Below are 21,150 nucleotides of genomic sequence, written 5' to 3' on the forward strand. Positions count from 1 at the left end.
TCTAAATAATGCTTTAATGAAATCTTGCAGGCCTGTGGGTGGAGCACATGTACAAACAATACACATGTACAAACAATATTTTCAATCACAATTTAGAATAAGATCAATCATGGAAAAAACAGAAAATTTAAAATTGCCTAAGCTCATTATCAAAAAATGCCAGATTAAACAAAAATCAATATTAGGTTTTACCTGTATAGGACTGACATCAAATAGTATCAAGATTCCATTAAACACATAAATCATTAATAAATTAAGAGAAAAAAATAGAGATCTTATTCCTAAGAAAAACAATAAAATTCAGTTAGATTGTATCTTAATTGGAATCAACATAAATGTCACCAAATAATTTACAAACATTCTAAGTTCTCCAAAATCATGCATTGGGCTGATATAACATAAAACGTTTAGAGGAAAGGAGTATGAGACTCATTCTCAAGATGGAAATTGCAGAGTGAATGAATATATGCCTACATGCATCAGTAGTAACTATAATGCTAAAATGAAATAGTAATCACATTCAGGTCTGAAAACACTCCCTTTAAATCTATTTCCATGCCTTAGTGAAGGTATAGGAGTTAATTCTTAGTTGAGGTTGCAAAATTAAAACTTCATGTCATGATAAAGGATTTTTCCTTTTGATCATTTTAATAAATTAGATTATATTAACAAGGGAACAAGGGGAAAATATATATTGCTATTAAAAGCAGCATTTCTTAATGCTTATAAAGACATTATTTGTAAAACCAGATCATTCTTGTTCTCTAGATGCTAAGGATCTTGCAGTACACTATTGTATTGTTGTTGGCTGAGGTTGGTGGAAACCAGAGTTCAATGACATCTGAATCTAAATATAAATTAATCTGATAGGGGATTCTGGCAAAGGATGCATACCACATTCACTCCATATGATTTCTTTCTATATATACAATATATATGTGTATGAAATCAACCACTGAAATGGCTGGAATGGTTCTGAAATGAGCCATTTCAAAGACTTGGGAGTAAATGATATATATGTATCCATGCAAGTCCACAAACCAATCCTATCAAACAGAAAATCTTTCACTGGAGGCAGAAGCCGCAATGGAAAAGTACAAATAGCTGTAGATCCCAATTTCTTTTACAAATCTTGCAATGGTCTCAGTAATAATACTGCATTCCTTTCTCCCTAAAATGCCGGGATCTTTCTATGTGAGATTCCCGTCTCACTTATACATATAGATTTTTATGAAGCTGAGAGCATTCCTAACTTCATTCAGAAAAGAGTCTGTCCATTGCAAAAGTATTACTTTTAATTAGCACTCAACATGTGATTACTATTGATAATACTCATTCAATCTGCAAAATAAATACTGCTTCTGGAAAGACTGAAGAGCCCAAACAATCCTGTGGAGAAGAAGGGAGTTGTGTGCTGAAAAATGATTGCATAACTTTACCAAAACTGTCACTGATAAACCTAATGATACCTAATAACAGTAACTCCTCTGTGAATATTTATCTTTTGTAGAGACTAGACATATCCCTAAATGTATGAGGTATCTTCAACACTTCAACATGCTTAGAAATATGAGAGGCAGGAAGTTTGGGTCAGAGTCTTGCAAAAAGGCAATGCACATATGATAAAAACTAATGTGAGTATGAACAAGGGAAGAGAGGAAGGATATAATGTAAGTAACTTTGCAGTAAAGAGAATGGAAGAAATAAATGGGTTGGTAAAAATCTGACTTTTATATTTATGTTAAACGTATAGATACATAGATAATTACATATAATGAAATATGACCCATAACATAAAATGTTAAAGCAATTTTGCTTTAAATGAACTTTGAAACAGTGAATTCTTTATCTTTCTCACAAGTTAGAAAATGGCAGGCTTCAAGAAGAAAACCCAAGGAAGGCACTAATGATGATAGCATAATACAGGCATTGGAAACTTTTCCAATTCTGCTGAACCACAACTTTCAAGAGCACTAGCCATAGGGAGCATTGCAGCAGCCCACTGAATTTAGCTCCTGTGGAGGAAGTTGGGACAATTTAACTGGCAAAATACAGTTTTGCTGTTTGTCTGTCTTTCGCCATGCACACCTATTTCAGTTCTTTGTCAAAAAATAGCAAAAAAGCAATAATTTTGCTGCTAAATATTTGGAGGTACAATTTAGGAATGCACTGAAAGACAGAAAAATGGAGCTGGTATAAAAATATGGAAAGGCACATTAATGCTGTTATAACATAGCACTTGATCATAGGCAGTAAAGCCAACTAAAGAAGGAAGTAACACATTTTGATATTTGTGCATTTTGGAGGAAGTTTGTTAAAAATAAATATATAAAGCCCAAGCACCTTTATGGGAAGACCAATATTCAAGTAGAATAGTTGCTTAACACATTAATAAAGAACTCCTACCCTGTATTCTTAGGTAAGTATTAGTGTTATCTCAGTGACTAAAGATAATCCACTTCAAAGCCAGTATCAGAGATGAAGAGTTTAAAATATCTCTAACAAGTCACCAATACCAAGAATTCCTGAAACAACTCAAGCTTTAAGAGTGTTCTTCCAGACAGCAGGGTGTAAGAAGTCTTTATACTAATTTCTCCCTAAGGCATTTAGTGGCTTTCTTATGGATAATTCTACAGGTGCATTTTCTGTGAATGATATAACATAGGCAAGCCCATTCCACAGGATATCAGGCACTTGCTTCTTGTATTATCTCTTCCTCCTATCCCAAAAGAACCTTTTGCATCCTGCGTGCAGCAACAATGGCTTCATCTTCTGAATCAGATTCACTCTGGGAATTAGAACTCTGAGATGCAGAACTGTAAGGGGAAGAACACTCTGGGGAACAAAGGTAGTGCATCAGTGGAACACGGTACTTCCCACAGAAATCGACAAATTTTATTTGGCGGACACAGCTGTCAAAATAGACTCCTAAAAAGAGAAGAAATAATGTTTTGAAAATAGAGTTTGCGATTATTGCATAAACATGTACATACATCATGTTTCATGGTCTACTTTCCTATCTTGTTGTGCAAAACATGTGTTTTAAGTCATTAGGTTCTTAGTTTATGACAGCTGCTAAACTGAATCAAGTCAACGCACTATTGTCTCTCTTATCTGAGAGAAATCTATGGCTGGCTGGTTGGTTATAAAGCTGTCGACTATCAACTCTTTAAACATATCACTAGGGTAGATGGAGCTTATTCCAATCCAGCTACACCTTTCTTTGAAAGGTGCAAAAATTAAATTGCTCATCAATGTTTCAGATTGGATTGAGATATAGAGAATAAAAACCTATCCACTTCTATTTAGAAATAAATACCACTGAGTTCAATGTAAGCAACATGTTTATTGTGCAAAAAAAATCAGCAGTTCCATAGCATTTTTTCTGACTAACAAGTTTTATTAAAAGGCATAAGCTTTTGACATGAAGTAAGGCACAAGTTACAAAAACATGCCTTTTAATAAAATGCCTAGAATCTGACAGTTCTAAGTAACTGGAACACAAATTATAAAAATTGGCATTTTCACCCAGAAATGTTGATACCTTTATGGCAGGATGATAGTTCTTGTAAGCAAGCCTGGATTTTATTTATACTTTTTAAAGTTTCTCTTCTGCTTTGCTTTTTATCTCTAAAAGTTAACAGCTGATTAAATGCTGATTTATTTTAACCCCTGCTGGACTTTATCTGTGGTCCTTTTGCCCTTTACATTTGATCTTTTTGGCTGTTTTGAATAACTCTTGCCTCTCCATAAGGAAGTAATGGCATATTTCTAGCTAATGAAAGTGTTTGGACTTGATTTACATTTGTGTTGGATTTTCACTACAGGGACTTTACCTTTTATTAACTTGCAAAAAATTTGGAGGTTATTTTTTTATTTTGGATAAAAAATTCCAAAAATATTCTCCCCGTCTTTCCATTTTCTCATTCTGAGGAATATTACTTCAATGTTCTTTGTTCCCTGTCTCTGAGGAGTTTTATCTCTCATTGCTGTTACATGAGACCACATTGTATCAGATTACAGACATGTACAAACCCAAGTTGAAAAGTTTTTTAAAATGTTTGACAAAATAATAATGTTGCAAAAAATGTCCACCTGCAAGTAACTGTGGTTAAAACACCTTCAAAAAAGGAATTTGATTTGAAAGTGGCAGATTCTGTGAAAGAGACTTACAGACTTAAAACTGACTGAGGGGATTGCATGTGCCTTCCTGAAGTTCAACCTTCCATTCCTTTACAACAGCAGAAAACTAACTGAATGGTAAGTGATCAATTGGTTTCCCCTAAAAACACGGAAGGAGATTGGGAATAGATTTAACATAGTCAACTCGGAAAACAATTTCATCTGGACTTTTCTGGGAAGGTAGATCGACTTTGGAGAATGGATTTATTATATTAAAGTGGATAGCAACTGATAAAAGATGGTATTAAGAAATAAATGTGGATATTTGATTCAGGACAAATCATAATTATTTGTTGAGATTATCTGGGATAGATAAGAAGCTGTTGAATACAATAATAGCTTGTTAACAGAGGATTTTGAAATTTTACTCTTGGCTTTTCTGTTGTTGTTCTTCCTGTTACTTATCATTGCCATTAATATGGTAGATAGATGACAGGTTAATAATTTGCAAATAGAATTAGAAGTTTAAAAATGTTTTGGGCCTGTTTTGCAAGGGATGGGAAACCTACATTGTTGCAATTTAATATATTTGTGTCTTTTTTTAAAAAATGCAACTTTTTAAATGTTTTGTTTTGTTTTTTGTACGTTTTTGCTAAAGAAAATTGAATTTTGTATTTTAACTTTTTTTAATAAAAATAAAAATTACTGAGTTATTTTGATTTTTTAAATTTTAAGCTTAGCATTTAGTTTAAAAAACCCCATTAAAATGATTCCCTAAATGTCTTGAAAAAAGTGCTTCATTTTCTCTTAAAAGCAGATGAAATAATATACCTCCACACTTAGGATTTGGACAATTGCTGGCCAGACTCAAATATCGAAGAAGATTTCCAGGGAGATCACTAGCAACATAAGGAATATTGCGAGTTTTGATAGTGCGTCCAGCCAGTTCTTGAAGGCTTGGAGGATTATAGGTCAATTCACGGACAAACCTCACAACCAAAGGATTCCCACGCAAACTCAGTTCTTCAAGCTGAACTAGATTCAGGATCTCCCGAGGAAGATATGTCAGTAAGTTATTGTGGAGGCTAAGAGAACGAAGTGAATGCAACCTGGAAATGAGAGCCAGGAAGAATGATAAGACTCTACCATCAGGTATACCAAAATGAGCAACAAACTTTCTTTGTCTACCTGTGAATTAAACAATGCACTTCCCTAATATGCATAGTGAAGCTATTATAAAAATATGAACACACAGAATGATTTCTCTGTGGAGTTTACAGTGCTAATATATAATATTTCTGCATTTTCTGAACACACTATATTCCTTATTAATTTTTAGAGTAATGAAACTGCTTTTTACAACTCAGTAATTAAAAAAAACACTTTTTAAAAAAACTTAGTAATTAAAAAAGACGACTCTAATTTATAATATACCAAAATAGGACCATATGCATGGCTCCATAAAATATATGTACTTTTGAGTGTAGTAGATTTAGGGCCTTATCCTGATTACACTTATTAAATACAATTTTATCAAAGGAGACAAAGTTGAACAGGCACTGTTAAGTTCGGGCAATGAAGGGACAGGAGACGATACAAGTGACAACAGCTCTTTGGTTTATTGTGATCCCAGCGAAAACCAACAGGCAAAACCCCTCTTTAAATAGTATTTTGGCTGAGGCACCAGCCAATCAGCAACGTGCATTTTCCCGCCCAATTTTCCCTCCTAAGATTCAAATACATTACAGGCACAATGTATTTGCAAGAAAGTTTCTGTTTTCTTGCTAGTGCCTATTAATTTTAGCATGAAAATCCAGACACTTACTAACATGCTGTTTGACAATCTGGTCAAAAACCTTGCCTACCGTAGATGTCATGCTATCAGATCTGTAATTTTCAAATCCTTCCGAAGATGGGTTTGCCTCCTCCAGTGTTCTAAGATTTCATGTAACCTTTTTAAAGGTTATAGTTCTTAAAGATTACTAAGACTGGTACTGCAACCACTTCTGCAAGTTTGTCCAGTACAGTGTCTAGAATGTAAGCCAACTGGTCCTAAATTTGTTTAAATTTTTGTTTAAATATTTTTAATATTTTAAATTTTAACTGGGGTTTTATCATTATATGGTTTATAATTTTAAACTTTTAAATGTGGCCATTTTTTCTAATATGTTTGGTTTTAAATTGTCGTTTTAATTGTACATTTTTGTGTTTTTTATCTTTGGCTGTACCCTGAGTCCTTCGGGAGAAGGGCGGTATAAAAATTTAATAAATAAATAAATAAATAAATTACATGTAATCATCATTTAGCAACCACAATTGGGACCAGCTGCTCTGTTGTTGGACAAGCAATCATTAAATAGGAAATCACATCACTGTGAATATCAGGCACAAGCAACCAAATCCACTTGTGAATAATCTCAGGCAAAAGCTTTATTTTAATCACCTATGTGATTTTTCCTCAGTCAGATAAAGCTTCAGAAATTTTTGGGGAGGTCAGACCTGTGCCATTTTTTTTGAAGTGCAAGGAGCACTTCAACCTCTTAACCCCTCATTCCAGTCTAGTTGGAGATTCCAGCACAATGACTCTGTTTTCCTTTTGCCCATTTCCCACCCTTTAGAATTCTGATGCTGATACTGGGATAACTAGTAAGAATGGAATTAATGTTTGTGTTTATGTTTGCTGGAGAACAGGATTACAAGAGAGTAAGTAGGCTCACAATGGGGACTACACATCAAAATAATTGGCATCCCAGAGCACACTTGGAGCTAGGAGTTACAAATGCTCTACCCAAACAGCTGATGTATTTCCCTGCTTATTCTCTAGCTGATGTTTTCCCGCTTACTCTTGTAATCCCTTTATCTCCAAACTTTCTGCTCCGCAACAGGGGCGAGGCGGTGGGGGGGGGCAGCACAGAACAATATATACAGACTGTAATGATAATTGCATGACTGAGGACAGTGAAGATCATCAATGTGACACTGGTCGTAATTTTTTTTTTTTTTTGCACCATGGAAACCAAGTGGACACCGAATGAGGCAGTTGGTAAGCAAGTCTAAGGTCTCTCTTCTTGTCTATCCTAAATTACCCTTCTCTCATTCCCCTGCAGTATAATGACCAGCTAGAGCTCCATTTACCTTCCAAGGGAAAATAGATACAAAATAGGAGAAATTCTGCCTTCTCACCATTAAGCATTACTGCTTCACCATTTTCCCTTTAAAAGTGTCTTGTTTTACTTTCATTTCTAATGTACATAGAGGTAAAGGTTCCCCTTGCACATATGTGCTAGTTGTTCCCGATTCTAGGGGGCGGTGCTCATCTCTGTTTCAAAGCCGAAGAGCCTGTCCAAAAATGTCTCCATGGTCATATGGCCAGCATGACTAAATGCCAAAGACACATGGAACGCTGTTACCTTCCCACCAAAGGTGGTCCCTATTTTTCTACTTGCAATTTTATGTGGTTTCGAACTGCTAGATTGGCAGAAGCTGGGACAAGTAACGGGAGCTCACCCTGTTATGTGGCACTAGAGATTTTAATCGCTGAACTGATCTTTCGATCGACAAGCTCAGCATCTTAGCCACTGAGCCACTGCATCCCTTGAAATGTACATAAAGAACCCTTTTTATTCTTTCGGATATCTCTTGCAAGCTTTACCTCATACTGAGCTTTATCCTTTAGTTTCTACAGTTTCTTGACACACTACTTTGGTTGTTTTCTTTCTTCCATTTTCTGTCAATTTTGCTTTTTCTCTGAAGTATTTTAGAGAAATTGCACATGTAAACACTGGTATCTTTGAATTTATCCTGTTTTTCTGTTCCCATCTTCCTGAACGTTTTGAGGAATTCAAACCAATGGATTTGATCCACCTTCCTTTGAAGTTCATTAAAATGCAATTTCCAAGTTCAGCTTTTAGGTTGCCCTCCTCAACTGCTCCTTTAGATATTGTGAAAACTTTACTTTCAGTATATTTGATTCTGTGTTTTAGCTACACTTTTTTTAATTCTCATTTGATATCCCCCCTGATGAGACTGGTGAGGTTTCTTCTCAGGTTTTAAAAGCTGTATCCTATCTTTTCGCAGCAGTCCTTTCTGAAAATAGCAAGAGCCCTTGTGAAATTCCTATTTGTTTTCCCTATTTGCTTGCTTAGTAAATAATGTGTACAAATTATTTTCCATTGCTGCTGAGAATGAATCCCACAACATAGTTGCATTATTCAGTATTTGCACTATTTGAATTGACAGTTCTATGGAAAATAGGGTGCTAGTAGTCCTTGTTTAACGACCTCTTGTTCAGCAACTGTTCAAAGTTATACCAAACTGAAGGAATTTGTTATGACTAGTCCTTGAAGTCTGGCCTTCCCAGCACCTCCAGTCATGTAATCATTCTGGGTGCTTGGAAACTCACTGAACATTTATGATGGTTGCACTGACTCAAGGTCACACGATTGCAGCCTTTCCTGGAGGCTTCCCAAAAGTAAACTTGTTGGAGAAGCTGGCAAGGTCACAAGATGCTTGGGTAAATCTCTCCCACCTACCCACTTCACACAGCCCCTCTGTGCTCACGCTGCATCTTCCCGGGTACTCACACACCCTCCTGAGCCTTGCTGAACTTGTGCTACATCTCCCCAGCCACTTGCACACCCTTGAACACTCTCTCCAAGTGTTCCACTACACTCTTGCTATGATTACCTGGCAACTCACACACCTTTCTTACCCGATAGCACCCATCTCAAGTCCAGTTGTCCATTTTCATCACATTTGTACCCTTCCTGAGCCTTACTGCACTTGTGCTGCATCTCCATGGCTACCCATACACCCAATCTCTCACTGAAAGCACTCTTACCTGCCTGTGGCCTGCTTACAACCCACCTAGGACTTGCAGAGGTACTTGCTTAACAAGCCACAATCCTCCTTTAATAATGGCAACAGGGACTGCATGGATTGCCATCACGCTTTACATTTTGACAGTATTGCTTACTAATGGAAATGTTGGTCCCAAATGCTGTTGTAACTCAAGCACTATCTGTAATCAGTTTCAGCTCAATGGAAATAGTATATATACCAATATTATAATAGTATATAATTTTCACTAAATCACTAAATCAAATATCACACTATTTGAGCTCACAGTAATCGCAACCTACCAGTATTGTTTATAGATCAGTATGTACAAGTATTGTACAATTTGCTGATTGTGGTGCTGCAATGAATTACACCTTCCCGCCATTGTGAAATTGTGTTATTGTATAGAAGATATTCTCCTTTTCATACAAAAACATTTCAAAAGAAAATATTATCAGTTTTTTAGACAACTAAATTTAGGACACAGATATCAGAAAGAGTCACATGGCTAGAAATACTCACTGTGCCAACTGAGGTGGAATACTCTGTATCCTGTTATCACAGAGGACTAGGTAATTTAGTGAAGACAGGTTTGCTAACTCTGGTGGAATGGAAGTAATGAAATTTCCTCCAAGATACAAAAATTCTAAACTGAAAGAGAAACCAAAATCAATACATAAAATTTGCCTCCATTTCTGACAGAGTACTGATTCAGCATGTCATTTAGAACATAAATCAGTGGACCTCAACCTTTTATATATATTACAAAATGGTTATATTAAAAAAACGTTAATAAACAAATAAACTTGAAAACAAAGTAAGTGGAAATGGTTCATCAGGTTAAGTTTCTTCAGATAGGTTTCTTCAATTAAAAAAATGCTATCAGGAAAATAATAATAGATGATGAAAAATAATTTCTTTCTCCCTCTCCAAACTCTGATATGTGCCTCCCAAAAAGAATTTCTGCCAGACAGTTGCTGAAACCACTCAGAAACAAATCAATACTCAGCAAAGTTTTACAAGGTCCTCAAAGCAGTAGGTGTCTGGTACATATAAAAGTTATGGAACATGCATTCAAAAGTCATGAAGTGAACCCAGTCTTTCTATTTGTATTCCAATTTGGATACAAGTACAGGAGCCATAGTTTGCATTATGACACATGGCTTGTAATTCCTTTCCCACCCCACCCTTTGAAGATGCCTATGCTTAAAGCTGTACTGCAGGAACATAGCAGAAATCTGGATTGATATATTTCTGATTGGTCATAATCCTATTTTAGAAGAGGTTTCAAAGACAATAAAATGTCCTGCCAGTTTGCTGAGTGAGACATGAGATGCCAAGGTGACTTCCTATCTTCTGTGTTTATGTCTGTTGAAGGATTTGGGAGGAATCATTTGACATCTGATCCAATAATGACAGTGATACATTGATAATATTGATATCAAGTATGCTTTATTTTCCTCCAGAAATACAAAAGGAAAAAAAGAAAAATAAGTCATGGTTGGGCCAAGTCTATGTAAATCCTAAGTGAGGCTAGAGAGCCAACTGCTGTGTTCCTTCTCTAATAAAGCTTATTGGGATTTATTTTGGGTTCCATTTAGATTATTTCTGCTGCTTCATCTATTACCATTTGATAACTGGCACGAACCACATTGGCCCACATCAAATTATAAATAAGAAATTGTTTTTATGCCCCTTCAGTATGTGGGAGAAAGAGAACTTTGATCTTGAAGTGATACAAGAGTATTTTTTTCCTTACATGTACATTCTGTCTGCTTATAAACTTAAGTCAGCACATAAAAACTAACTTGGTGGAAGCAATTGGCACTAGGTCACCTGTTAAGTTTCACAAATGAATAGATAGTTGGACCTAGGTCTCTAAATTCTGCATTAGTGTAGTGAACTTCGTGGCAAAGCTTAGCTCTATCAACTATTTATTAATTAATAGTAACAATACTTTAATAATAATTAAACACATAACCATAATGCTCAGAAATAGTATGCCTCTAAATACACAAAATTAATTACCAGGTAATATTCAGATTTACAGATTAACAGAGTTGGAAGGGACCTTATAAATCATCTAGTCCAACCCCCCACCTAAGCAGGAGACCCTACACCATTTCTGACAAATGGCAGTCCAATCTCTTCTTGAAAGCCTCCAGTGCCTTTCGAAGTGTGATGACCAAAACTGGATGCAGCATTCTAGGTGTGGTCTAAGGCTTTTGGAGTGGTTTATTTATTTAGCGTATGGCAAATACATAGACTTATAGTAGTTCAAATGTTAATGCCCAGTCCACCCAGCCATTCAAGGACAAGGTGGTCTACGTTGGAAAAAAAATCAGACATTGGGGTGATTGATGTAAGCTCTTGATGGACATTTGGACAGGGGCACCACAATCACACTGTCGAGGGGCACCACAATCACACTGAGGGGTGGAGACAAGACCCCATTTAAACAATGAGTCCTGCCAGACACCATGTTGGGTATGGAACCTGTTCAGAGTTGACCAATGCTGGTGAGAAAGGTCAAAACCTGGCACCTTTTGTGATGCTAGTTTGCCTCCTCATAGTGCACCCTGGATAGCATAGAAGTGTGAACTGAATGACTAGCAACAATTGGCAGCCAGACTACACTGAAGAATTATTAGTTAACAATAGTTGACAGACATCTTTATAGAACTCCTGGCTCTCTAAATACATGGCAACGGATAAACAAAATGGGCCTTTTCAGGCCTAAAGGACAAGACAGATTGGGGACATTGTCAGAATACAGAGTGGTATTATTAGTACCTCACTTGATCTTGATTGTATCCCTCTGTTAATGCAATTTAGGATTGTGTTGGCTGCCACCGCACACTGCTGGTTCATATTTAACTGGTTGTCCACTAAGACTCCAAGATCCCTCTCACAGTTACTGCTATTAAGCCTGGTTTCACCCAGTCTGTATGTATACTTTTGTTTTTTCTTGCCTAAGTGTAAGACTTTACTTTTCTCTACACTGAATTTCATTTTGTTAGATAGGGCCCAGTGTTCAAGTCTGTCAAGGGTGTTAGCTATTCCCATCAAATTAGTATCATCTGCAAATTTGGTAAGTTCCCCTTCTATTCCCTCATCTAACTCATTTATGAAGATATTGAAGAGTACTGGGCCTAAGATGGAACCTTGTGGTACCCCATTGCTTACTTCCCTCCATGTAGACGAGGACCCATTAAGGACTATTCGTTGAGTACAGTTTGTCAACCACTTACAAATCCATCTGGTGGTAATGCTAGCTATCCCACTTTTTTCTAGATTACCAAGAAGTAGGTTTCCTAAATTTGAAGGCAATGCCTGCAACAACTTCATACCAAAATGGAGAATACCAGCAGAAAATTAATAGACAGTGAGAAAAATATTCTGACATGACTGTGCATCTGCAAATCAGCTATAAATAAATTCTAAAAGAAAATGGAATTGTGCAAAACATTAAACATATACTTATCAAATATTATTTCTAACATTATTCTAACATCATTTTCAAGAGGATGTTGCACTATTTTTTCTAACTTTATAGAATCTCTTAAATATATATAGCAAACTGATCATACTAAGAGGGAAGAACATAGGAAACTACAATGAGAGATCAGAAGAGATTAAACAAACTGTCCCTGGGTTGAAATATTGGCAATGGTGACTAGAAAACAAGCTACAGACTAAAATGATGACAAGTAGAACAACTGTATTTGAACTGGAAGCTAGGCTTCCAATTGCACATTTGCACTCTCATTCCTGAGACATGTCCTTCCCTTCACAAAGATTTTTTTTTACTCGAGTGTGTCATGATTCTATGACTAAGACCCTTGAAGAATAAAAATGCCTGAGAATTGGTGCACACTCAGATCCATTATATTCTCAAGAACCATTGTTCATGTCCCAGGCTTCTTATGGTCTCTCACTGATATTTCCTATTTTTTGCTTTTCAGTGTAATTAATATGCTTTATTTCCAAAACACCAGAACAGAGGAAAAAACTTATTGTGACTGAACATTCCTAGCATTATAATATGTAAAGCAGATAGTAGAAAGAAAATAAAAATAGATACTGTATAAATTGCGGATAAACCCCCCTCACTGTTTTCATTACAAGGCATCTCTATGAACAAAATTAAAATCACAATATTCATTAAATATACAGATAAAGAGAAAATACAAAATACAATAATAGATTAAACTAAACAAATTTGGTCTAAACTGGCCACAAATACTCTTCCCTGTCTGTTGAAAAAGAATCATTTTCAATCATTATTTCCTGAAGTGAGGCTGTATTTGTCAATTGAAATGTGAAAATATGGAAAAGAGGAAGAAACTTAGCTCTTGCATTTCATCAGAGAAAACTTGATTCAAGGTAACAATTTTGTAGATGGCCGAATTGAAATTTCCAAGCTACAATTCTCCTATAACATAAGCCTCCTATGAATAAAGGGACTAAAACAAAGCTCATAATCTAATATTGTATCTTTGTGTATATGTGTGAATCTACCTAGCTATATCATGGAGCACTGTGGTGGTAATGAACCAAGCCATTCATAAATGAAGCTAAAATTCAATTCTCAAACTCATCCCAAGGACATTTCTGAAACTCTTATATTAAACCATAACTGAAAGTGTTGAAATTACCTGAAAGACCACCTACTTCCATACTGTAATGTTTGCCCTACATTCTTTTGTAGATCTTACTACAGATACAAGATCAGCAGATTGTATAGTTATAGTTAACGAACAGTTAAGAAACAAGCTGTTGCGAGTTGAAAAATACAAAACTTTTTGAATAGCCTGAATGAAAAAAATATATGAGAAAATCTATTTTTCCATCTAAGCTAGTCAAAGAATGTTGTATTTTTTATAAATATTATCTTTGCACCGTTTGATATTTTTTAAAGCCATTCAAATATGTTGTATTAAGTGGCATTCAACCAAAGCTACAAAAATCCAGATGGCTACTAAATGGCTATGAAGGACAGGGAGAACTCTCAGCTCTCTGCTGCCAACAATTGGTTACCTATATTTTAGCAGCCCACAAGTAGTCTAATACAAAAGTTCTAAATAATTATAATTCATTAAACTTGTATCATATCAGTGAAACAAAGAAATCACAACAAAATCAGTAAAAGATAAATATGGCAATGAAGGGAGGCCTCTACCTCCCCAATAGCATGGTTGAAGAAGCAAATAAATTCACTTTTTGTTCAAGAGACTACTGGGAGTTTATGTATATAACAGTCCCAGATTATCAACACTGAAGAAAAATACCGAACTAGCAGATGCCCCATTTGAAATAACTCGGTAGTATAAAATCACTGAGACCTCGTAAAAGATTGCGTGCCTTGACTGAAGCAGAGCTCACATTTCCAGGAACAGCAACAAGCCCCGCGTTTCCTATCGTGGGGACTGGTGCATCTCCCGCAAAAGGCAGCCTCAGCTTCGGCTCGGAAGGTTGCCCGCGGAAGGCACCGGCTTCCCCGGGGGGCTCTTAGCCCCTTTGCCAAGCCGGCTCACCTGCTAAGCTCCTGGATGGCTGGGGGGATGCTCTGGAGCCGGTTGCTCCCCAAACTGAGGCTCTGGAGGCGGGAGAGGCCCAGGAGCGAGGCGGGGAAGTGCGTGAACCGGTTGCCGCTCAAGTTGAGGACGCACAAGGACTGGCCCAGGGGGGCGCTGGCCAGGCCCTTCGGGAGGGACCCGCGGCACCCCAGCCGGTTGTTCTTTGCCAGCAGCGTGTGCAGATGCGCCAGCTCCAGCAACTCGGGGCCCAGCACCGACAGCCCCGTCCCGCTCACGTCCAAGACCTCCAGGGCCGGATACCAGCTCCCGAGCCCCGCGGGCAGCTCGCCCGCCGGGGACAGCCAGGACTGGGGGAGCACCAGGCGCCGCGACGACTGCTCCGCGGCGCCCCTCGGCCGAAGCTCGCCTTCCTCGCCCGCTCGTCGGGCTTCGGCTTCGGCCTGCCCTCCTTCCTCCGCCATCTCGTCAAGACCGAGCCCCGGAACCTGAGTACGACCGCGCTCGTGGGGCCCTGTGTAGCAGAACGTCAAGCCGCGCTTCGGCCGCTTTCTCCTGTAATGGGTCGAGACTTATACAGGTTCCCGGGCTGCTCCCGCAGGAACTGGCTGACCCGCCGACGGAGGGTGTTTCTGATTCGGCTTTTCCGAGGGGCGCCCTGGAGCTCAGGGGCCCAATGTGCTCTCAATGACCTCCACGGGCATTTTTCAACCGTAGGTCTTTGGCTGCCGCATCTTTCCAAACCCTAGTCGACCTTTATTTACCTTGCATTGTAAAATTGCTGTTCAGTATGTATTCCGTTAAGAAACTATTGAATTTTACTTTTTTTGTTTTAGCAATGTGACTTTTTCATACTGTACAGTTGACAACTTCGCATGGTTTTTTGTGAAAGCTCCCGTGCTTATAACAGAAACATGGGAGGCCACTTTATACTAAAGAGGGTTAGGGATCCATCTAGCTGGGTGCTATATAGGCAATGCACCCAATTCAAAGGAGCAGTTGAGGGCCTTTCCAGGTAAAGCTAGTGAGACTCCAGTGTGAAATACTTGGGGTCTACTGTTAATCAGTATACAGGTACAGTGGTACCTAGGTACTCATATAAGATTCATTCCCAGAGATACAGCTAGTACTAAGAATGATATTGAGTAAACCATGTGATCCTTTATTTCAGCCCGAAGGAGTAGTGAGTCATGAGGCAGCTGACGCCAGCAAGTTCTACCTTGAGCATCAAGTACGAGTAGAAAGATGAGCACCGGGATAAGATTTTTGCTTCAAAACACATCGAGTATTGAATTCATTGAGTTTTGAAGCTTTCAAATACCAAGGTATGACTGTAGTCCCCAACTTATAACCATTCATTTTGCAATCATTTGAAGTTACAACATCTCTGAAAAAAGTGACTGGTCCTTAGGTCAAACACAGCATCTCCATGGTCACATGTTCAAAATTTGGGCACTTGGCAACTGTCATGTATTTATAACAGTTGCAGCATGCCAGAGTTACCTGATCATCATTTGCAACTTTCCAGCCAGCTTTGGTCAAGTAAAGTCAGTGAGGTAAGCTGGATTTGCTTAGTGACCATATGATTCACTTAACTGCAGTGATTCACTTAAAAACCTTGACAAAAAAGGTGGTAAAATCAGGCATGTCTTATTCTACAATCACCTTGCTTAGCAACAGAAATTCTAGTTCCAACTGTGGTCATAAGTTGATGACTACCTGTAGTTTAGAGGCCTCTAACCTTTGGCAGGAATTCCTATGGGAGTTTATTCAGTGCATTAAGCATCCACCAGCAAACAAGCATCCACAAGCAAATATTCAAAATGCTGCAAATTTCTATGTTTGTTCCTGTCTTGATTTTGCATAAAGCAACAAGACTGGATTTCTTACTTATATATAGTAGCAAACAAATTCTGAGAATTTCCAACTCCAGTGTGTATATCAATACTAGCAATATTTATTCAGTAGCTCAAGAACTATAAAACATAAACAGAATAAAGAAAAATGACTGTATATTTTGGTTATCATCTGTTTCTAGAAGTGTTATTGGTTAGCTCAGGCCTGTCAAACTAGTGGCCCATGGGCCAGATGTGTCACGCACAGGCCACGCCCACCCAGGTTCTGCAAGGGCAAAAAGCGTCACAATATGTCAGATGTTGCGATTGAATTTGACACCCGTGGGTTAGCTCTTTTTAAATAAAAGCTTTGAAATGGGAAATAATGGCTTATTTGAAAAGACAGCTGCTGCCCCTCCTGCATTTGCCTATGATGTCATGGCTAAGCTAGACGCTGTTTATTTTGGTGCGCTTGTTGCCCTACAAAAATAGCCTGGCTTTCTGTAGAAGTCTTTCCATAGAGAAATATTATGTATTTATTTGCATAGATATTCAATTGTATGAAATTTTACCTGAGTCTGAAATGATGCAGTTCAGAGATAGGTTGGTTTTTCATAGAAAGCTGTAATCTAAACAACTTTGCCTCCAATAGCCGAAATTTGCAAGGATGGAATCAGGAAAGCTGACTCAGAGTGAATTAAGACTTGCAACGAACGCAAACAACAACAACAACAACAAAAAGTTTCAGTAAGGAACAAGAAAAAGGTCAAGGAAATAACTGGGCTACTAATGGGAGAAGATGGCAAGAAGGCAGCAAGAAGAAAGTAGAACTGCTTAATTTCTTCTTTGCCTCTATCTTCGTATAAAAGGAAAAAATAATCCAACCTAACAAAAGCAACACCGTGGAGATAGAACAGGAATGCAGATCAAAATAGGCAAGAAATTGGAAAGAAAACACTATCTACTCTAGACAAGTTCAAATTGTCAGGAACAGATGGTTTAATCTGAGGTTCCGAAAGAGATGTGATCTTGAAACCACTGAATGAAATCTTTCAGTACTCCTGGAACATGAGGGAATTGCCAGAGGACTGGAAAAAGCTGATATGGTTCCAACCTACAAAAAAGGGGGAAAGTCGATCCAGGAAACTAAAGACCAATCAGCTTGACATCAATACCCAAGAAAATCCTAGAACAGATGATCAAGCAGTGAATTTGTGAGCATCAAGAAATGAACAAGGTGATTATCAGAGGCCAGCATGGGTTTGTTAAAAAGAGATCACTCCAGACAAACTTTATTGTCTTCTTTGATAAAGTGACTAAATTAATGGATCAGTGAAACATTGTGGATATAGTATACTTAGAGAATACTATAGTAAGGCATTTGAAAAATAGACCATTGTAGAGAACTTCTTGGTAAAACAGAAAAATGTGAGATAGAAAGTACCACCACCAGATGAATTTGCAGTTAAGTGACTAACCACACTCCTTATGTATTCCTGAATGAAACTATTTCTACATGGAAAGAAGCATGCAATGGGGTACCTTAGGTTCTGTTTTGTGGCCAGTAGTCTCCAACATCTTCGTTAAATGATCTAGATGAGCAGATAGAAAGGGAGCTCACCAGATCTGCAGGTGACACCAAGCTGGGGGGAATTGCTAACGCTTTGCTAGGACTTTGGATTCAAGATTCAGTAGGATCTTGATAGACTTGACACTGGACCCTAGCCAACATGCAGTTCAGTGGTGAGAAAAGTAAGGTGCCTGCCCTTAGGCAGGAAAAACCAAATGCAGAAGTACTGAGTAGGGTGTACCTGACTCAATAGTAGAAATTATGAGAGGGATCTAGGTGTCTTAGTGGACCACCAATTAAGCAGGAACTAGCAGTGTGCTGCAGCTGCCAAAAAAGCCAATGCAGTCTAGGCTACACCAACAGAGAGATAATATCAAGATCACGAGAAGTGATAGTATTGCTTTACACTGTAATAGTGAAGTCATACTTGGATTGGTGCATCGAATTCTGATCACCACAATACAAAAGACTCTAGATAGCATGCAGAGAAGAGCAACAAGATGGTAAGGGGGCTGCAGGATATGATAAAAGGAATGATTAAGGGAATTAGGTATGTCTAGCCTAATGAAGAGAAGAATTAGGGATGATATGATAACTCTTTTGGAGAGCCACGGAGAAGAGGGGGTTGACTTATTCCACAAAGCACTTGAGGAAAGGACAAGAAACAATGGGCGGAAGCTTGTTAACAAGAGAGCCAACCTGGAACTAAGGAGAAATTTCCCGATAGTGAGAACAATTAACTAACGGAATAGCTTACCTCCTTGGGTTGTGGGTGGGTTATCACTGGAGGTTTTCAAGAAAAAAATGGACAATCATTTGTCTGGGATGATAGGATGATATAAGGTCTCCTGCCTTGAGCAGGGGTTGGACTTTAAGACCTCCAAAATCTCTTCCAGCCCTATAATTGTATGTCTTCTATGACAGCCTTATTTTTTGCTGAGCTGATATATTATTTTCTGAGCCTTTCTTTCTATGAAAAAAATCCATTATAATTATTTAAAAGTGTAACAACACCTGGGAAAAACAGCTTCAAAATGGAAAAGCCTCAACAATTTACTGAACAGGCTGGTTGGAATGTCCTGGGGTGCTGAGGCTAACACCCTTTGTAGAACAGCCTTGGTTTTGATTTATTTCACAGCTGAATATTGTGACAGCATGTGGCTTAACAGCACCCACACCAAATGGTCAATGTTCAACTTCACCAGACAATCCATATCTCCTCTTGTACATTATATCTCACTTCTGTGCACTGGTTACCAGTTCTTAGCAATATCATACCATCCCACATTAGAAGGTAACAAGCTCTCATTTGGCTATGGTCAAAGATGCTGAACAACAAGGCCCTCCCTATTTACCAGGACAATATATATCCCATCACAAGATTGAAATCTTGTAGACCAGCATGGAAAACAGCTATTAACATCCACCAAGTTAAACCCTCCTGGAGAGAGGAATGGTCCAAGATACCTTCTTGTTGCCTGACCATTAGTGATCCCTTTACCAAACTACCCAGTTTTGACCTGCCTCACTGTCAAAATTGAACAGAATTAGGTGTGATACTGGAAGAAACGCCTCTGCCCTGTATCAATGGGGATGTAAAGATTCTCCTTGTTCTTGTGATGCTGATATGCAAACTGTTAAATGCCCACAGTGTGCATTCCCTGGTTCCCTAGAAGATCTGCACAATGCAGCACCAGAGGTGATCGCCTGTATAGCTGAATTGGATGTCCAGTTATAAGGCCACTGCCATACCCCCATTGAAGCTTTTTATATAATTACATAGATTATGTGTATATGTTTACTTATCTTCTATCACCACATCATACACTAAATAAATGATTATTATGTATAATTATTCCAAGCCTTATGGGCTTGCCTGTCTACCGTTTTACTCAAACATTTATAATGCTCTGGCAGTTCAAGTCATATTTTGTCAAGGGCGCAAAGAACTAGTTCCAAGATATATAAAATGGTTATCTAAAATGTGTTCTTTTAACAACTTGAGCCTAATGTGCCTCTTCCATTCAGTTAAAATGCATTGAGCTAACTTGGCTTGCTTTTTTTTCCTTTGTGATGACTTGCTGGAAGAGCAAACAAAACTAGGTCCAGACCAGTGGTGATTTAACTGCAGAGCAAAGGTCAGTTTTGCCTGGTTTTGCAATTTCCAATTATCTTCTGCACAAATTCTTGTGATGCTATAGACATGAAAACACTAGCTAAAGTCATGCCTCAGGCTAGATAGAGAGATGTTACTGTCCTACATTTGCTCCAATAGTGTTGTGGTCCGTCAGCAGCCTACGGTGCTGGTGGCAGAATCGGACAGTGATGAGGCGGAGGTGAGGCCAGGGCCATCGAGAAATGGGGTGTGGACTCCAGACCCTCCAGGGCCTGAGAGTAGTGAGAGTGAGGTGCGGACTCCAGAGCCTCCAGAGGCCGAGAGTAGCGAGGAGGAGGAGGAACTGGGAGAGCCTGTCCCTAATGTCCGAATGAGAAGAGTTGCCAAGAGGCAGGAGCAGCTCAAGCAGAGAGGTCACCTCGGGGGTAGGGCCAAGAGATAATTGGCCCCTCCCATAAGGTTTAAAAGAAGACCGGCATCGGTGTCTCAGTTTGCTGGAAAACAACGCTGGAGCTGCGCTCGTCCCATTCTCTGCTCTGGATGTTTCTCCGAGAAGACCTTGGCAGCTCTCCATTCTCTGCTTGAGACGCTTATCTGCAAAGGACTTTGGCAATTATCTAAATTGGACCAGGTTGGAAATAATGACAAACTGTTTTGTGTAAGAAGCCTTTGCTTTCTTTTGAGTTTCACAACGCTGTGAATGGGTCAATTCCCAGCTGCTTGAATAAAGTTTATTTTCATTAAGGACTGCGTTTGTTGCTATTTGCTCAAGTCTGGGTCACAACAAATAGTACATAGGGATTCCATCAAGATATTTAAATCTAATTGATTTAAAATTAAATTAAAATAAATTATGAGGGAATAATATTAAGACTTCAAACCAAAGCATGCTTACAATGATATAAGTTAATGATGAGACCAAGTTAAAGCAAGACTTCAGCACATGTACTATTTGGCCATTCAGTACGATTGCTTAATTTTTGAGGAAGAATAAATTTATTCAAGTAGTTCCCAGATAATTCTTTCATAAAGAGAAGGAAGTCAAAAACACCTATCACTAGGTGGAGCTTTCTTTGGACTTTACAGTACATATGGCCCAACAGAATGTAATCCTAATGATGAGTTTCTTCA

General features: G+C 38.3%; 1 protein-coding gene and 1 long non-coding RNA gene across 4 annotated transcripts; one reads left to right on the forward strand and one right to left on the reverse strand.

The window, feature by feature from the left end:
- On the reverse strand, positions 1–15,081 carry LRRC58 (leucine rich repeat containing 58). The gene is made up of 4 exons (XM_058174231.1): positions 14,499–15,081; positions 9,484–9,612; positions 4,954–5,231; positions 1–2,928 (listed from the first exon to the last, which is right to left on the reverse strand). Exons 1-4 carry the CDS (start codon positions 14,960–14,962, stop codon positions 2,720–2,722), a joined length of 1,080 nt encoding a protein of 359 aa, XP_058030214.1. The 5' UTR covers positions 14,963–15,081; the 3' UTR covers positions 1–2,719.
- On the forward strand, positions 14,863–21,125 carry LOC131193727 (uncharacterized). 3 transcript variants are annotated; one of them, XR_009153995.1, is made up of 3 exons: positions 14,863–14,990; positions 15,670–15,823; positions 16,986–21,125. It is a non-coding gene; the product is annotated as an uncharacterized LOC131193727 (long non-coding RNA). The 3 variants fall into 3 exon arrangements; XR_009153994.1 differs by lacking the exon at positions 14,863–14,990 and adding an exon at positions 15,088–15,211; XR_009153996.1 differs by lacking the exon at positions 14,863–14,990 and adding an exon at positions 15,151–15,286.
- The last annotated feature ends 25 nt before the right edge of the window (positions 21,126–21,150 follow it).

Source organism: Ahaetulla prasina, chromosome 2 (genome assembly GCF_028640845.1).
Source record: "Ahaetulla prasina isolate Xishuangbanna chromosome 2, ASM2864084v1, whole genome shotgun sequence".
In the NCBI taxonomy this organism is placed as follows: domain Eukaryota; kingdom Metazoa; phylum Chordata; class Lepidosauria; order Squamata; family Colubridae; genus Ahaetulla; species Ahaetulla prasina.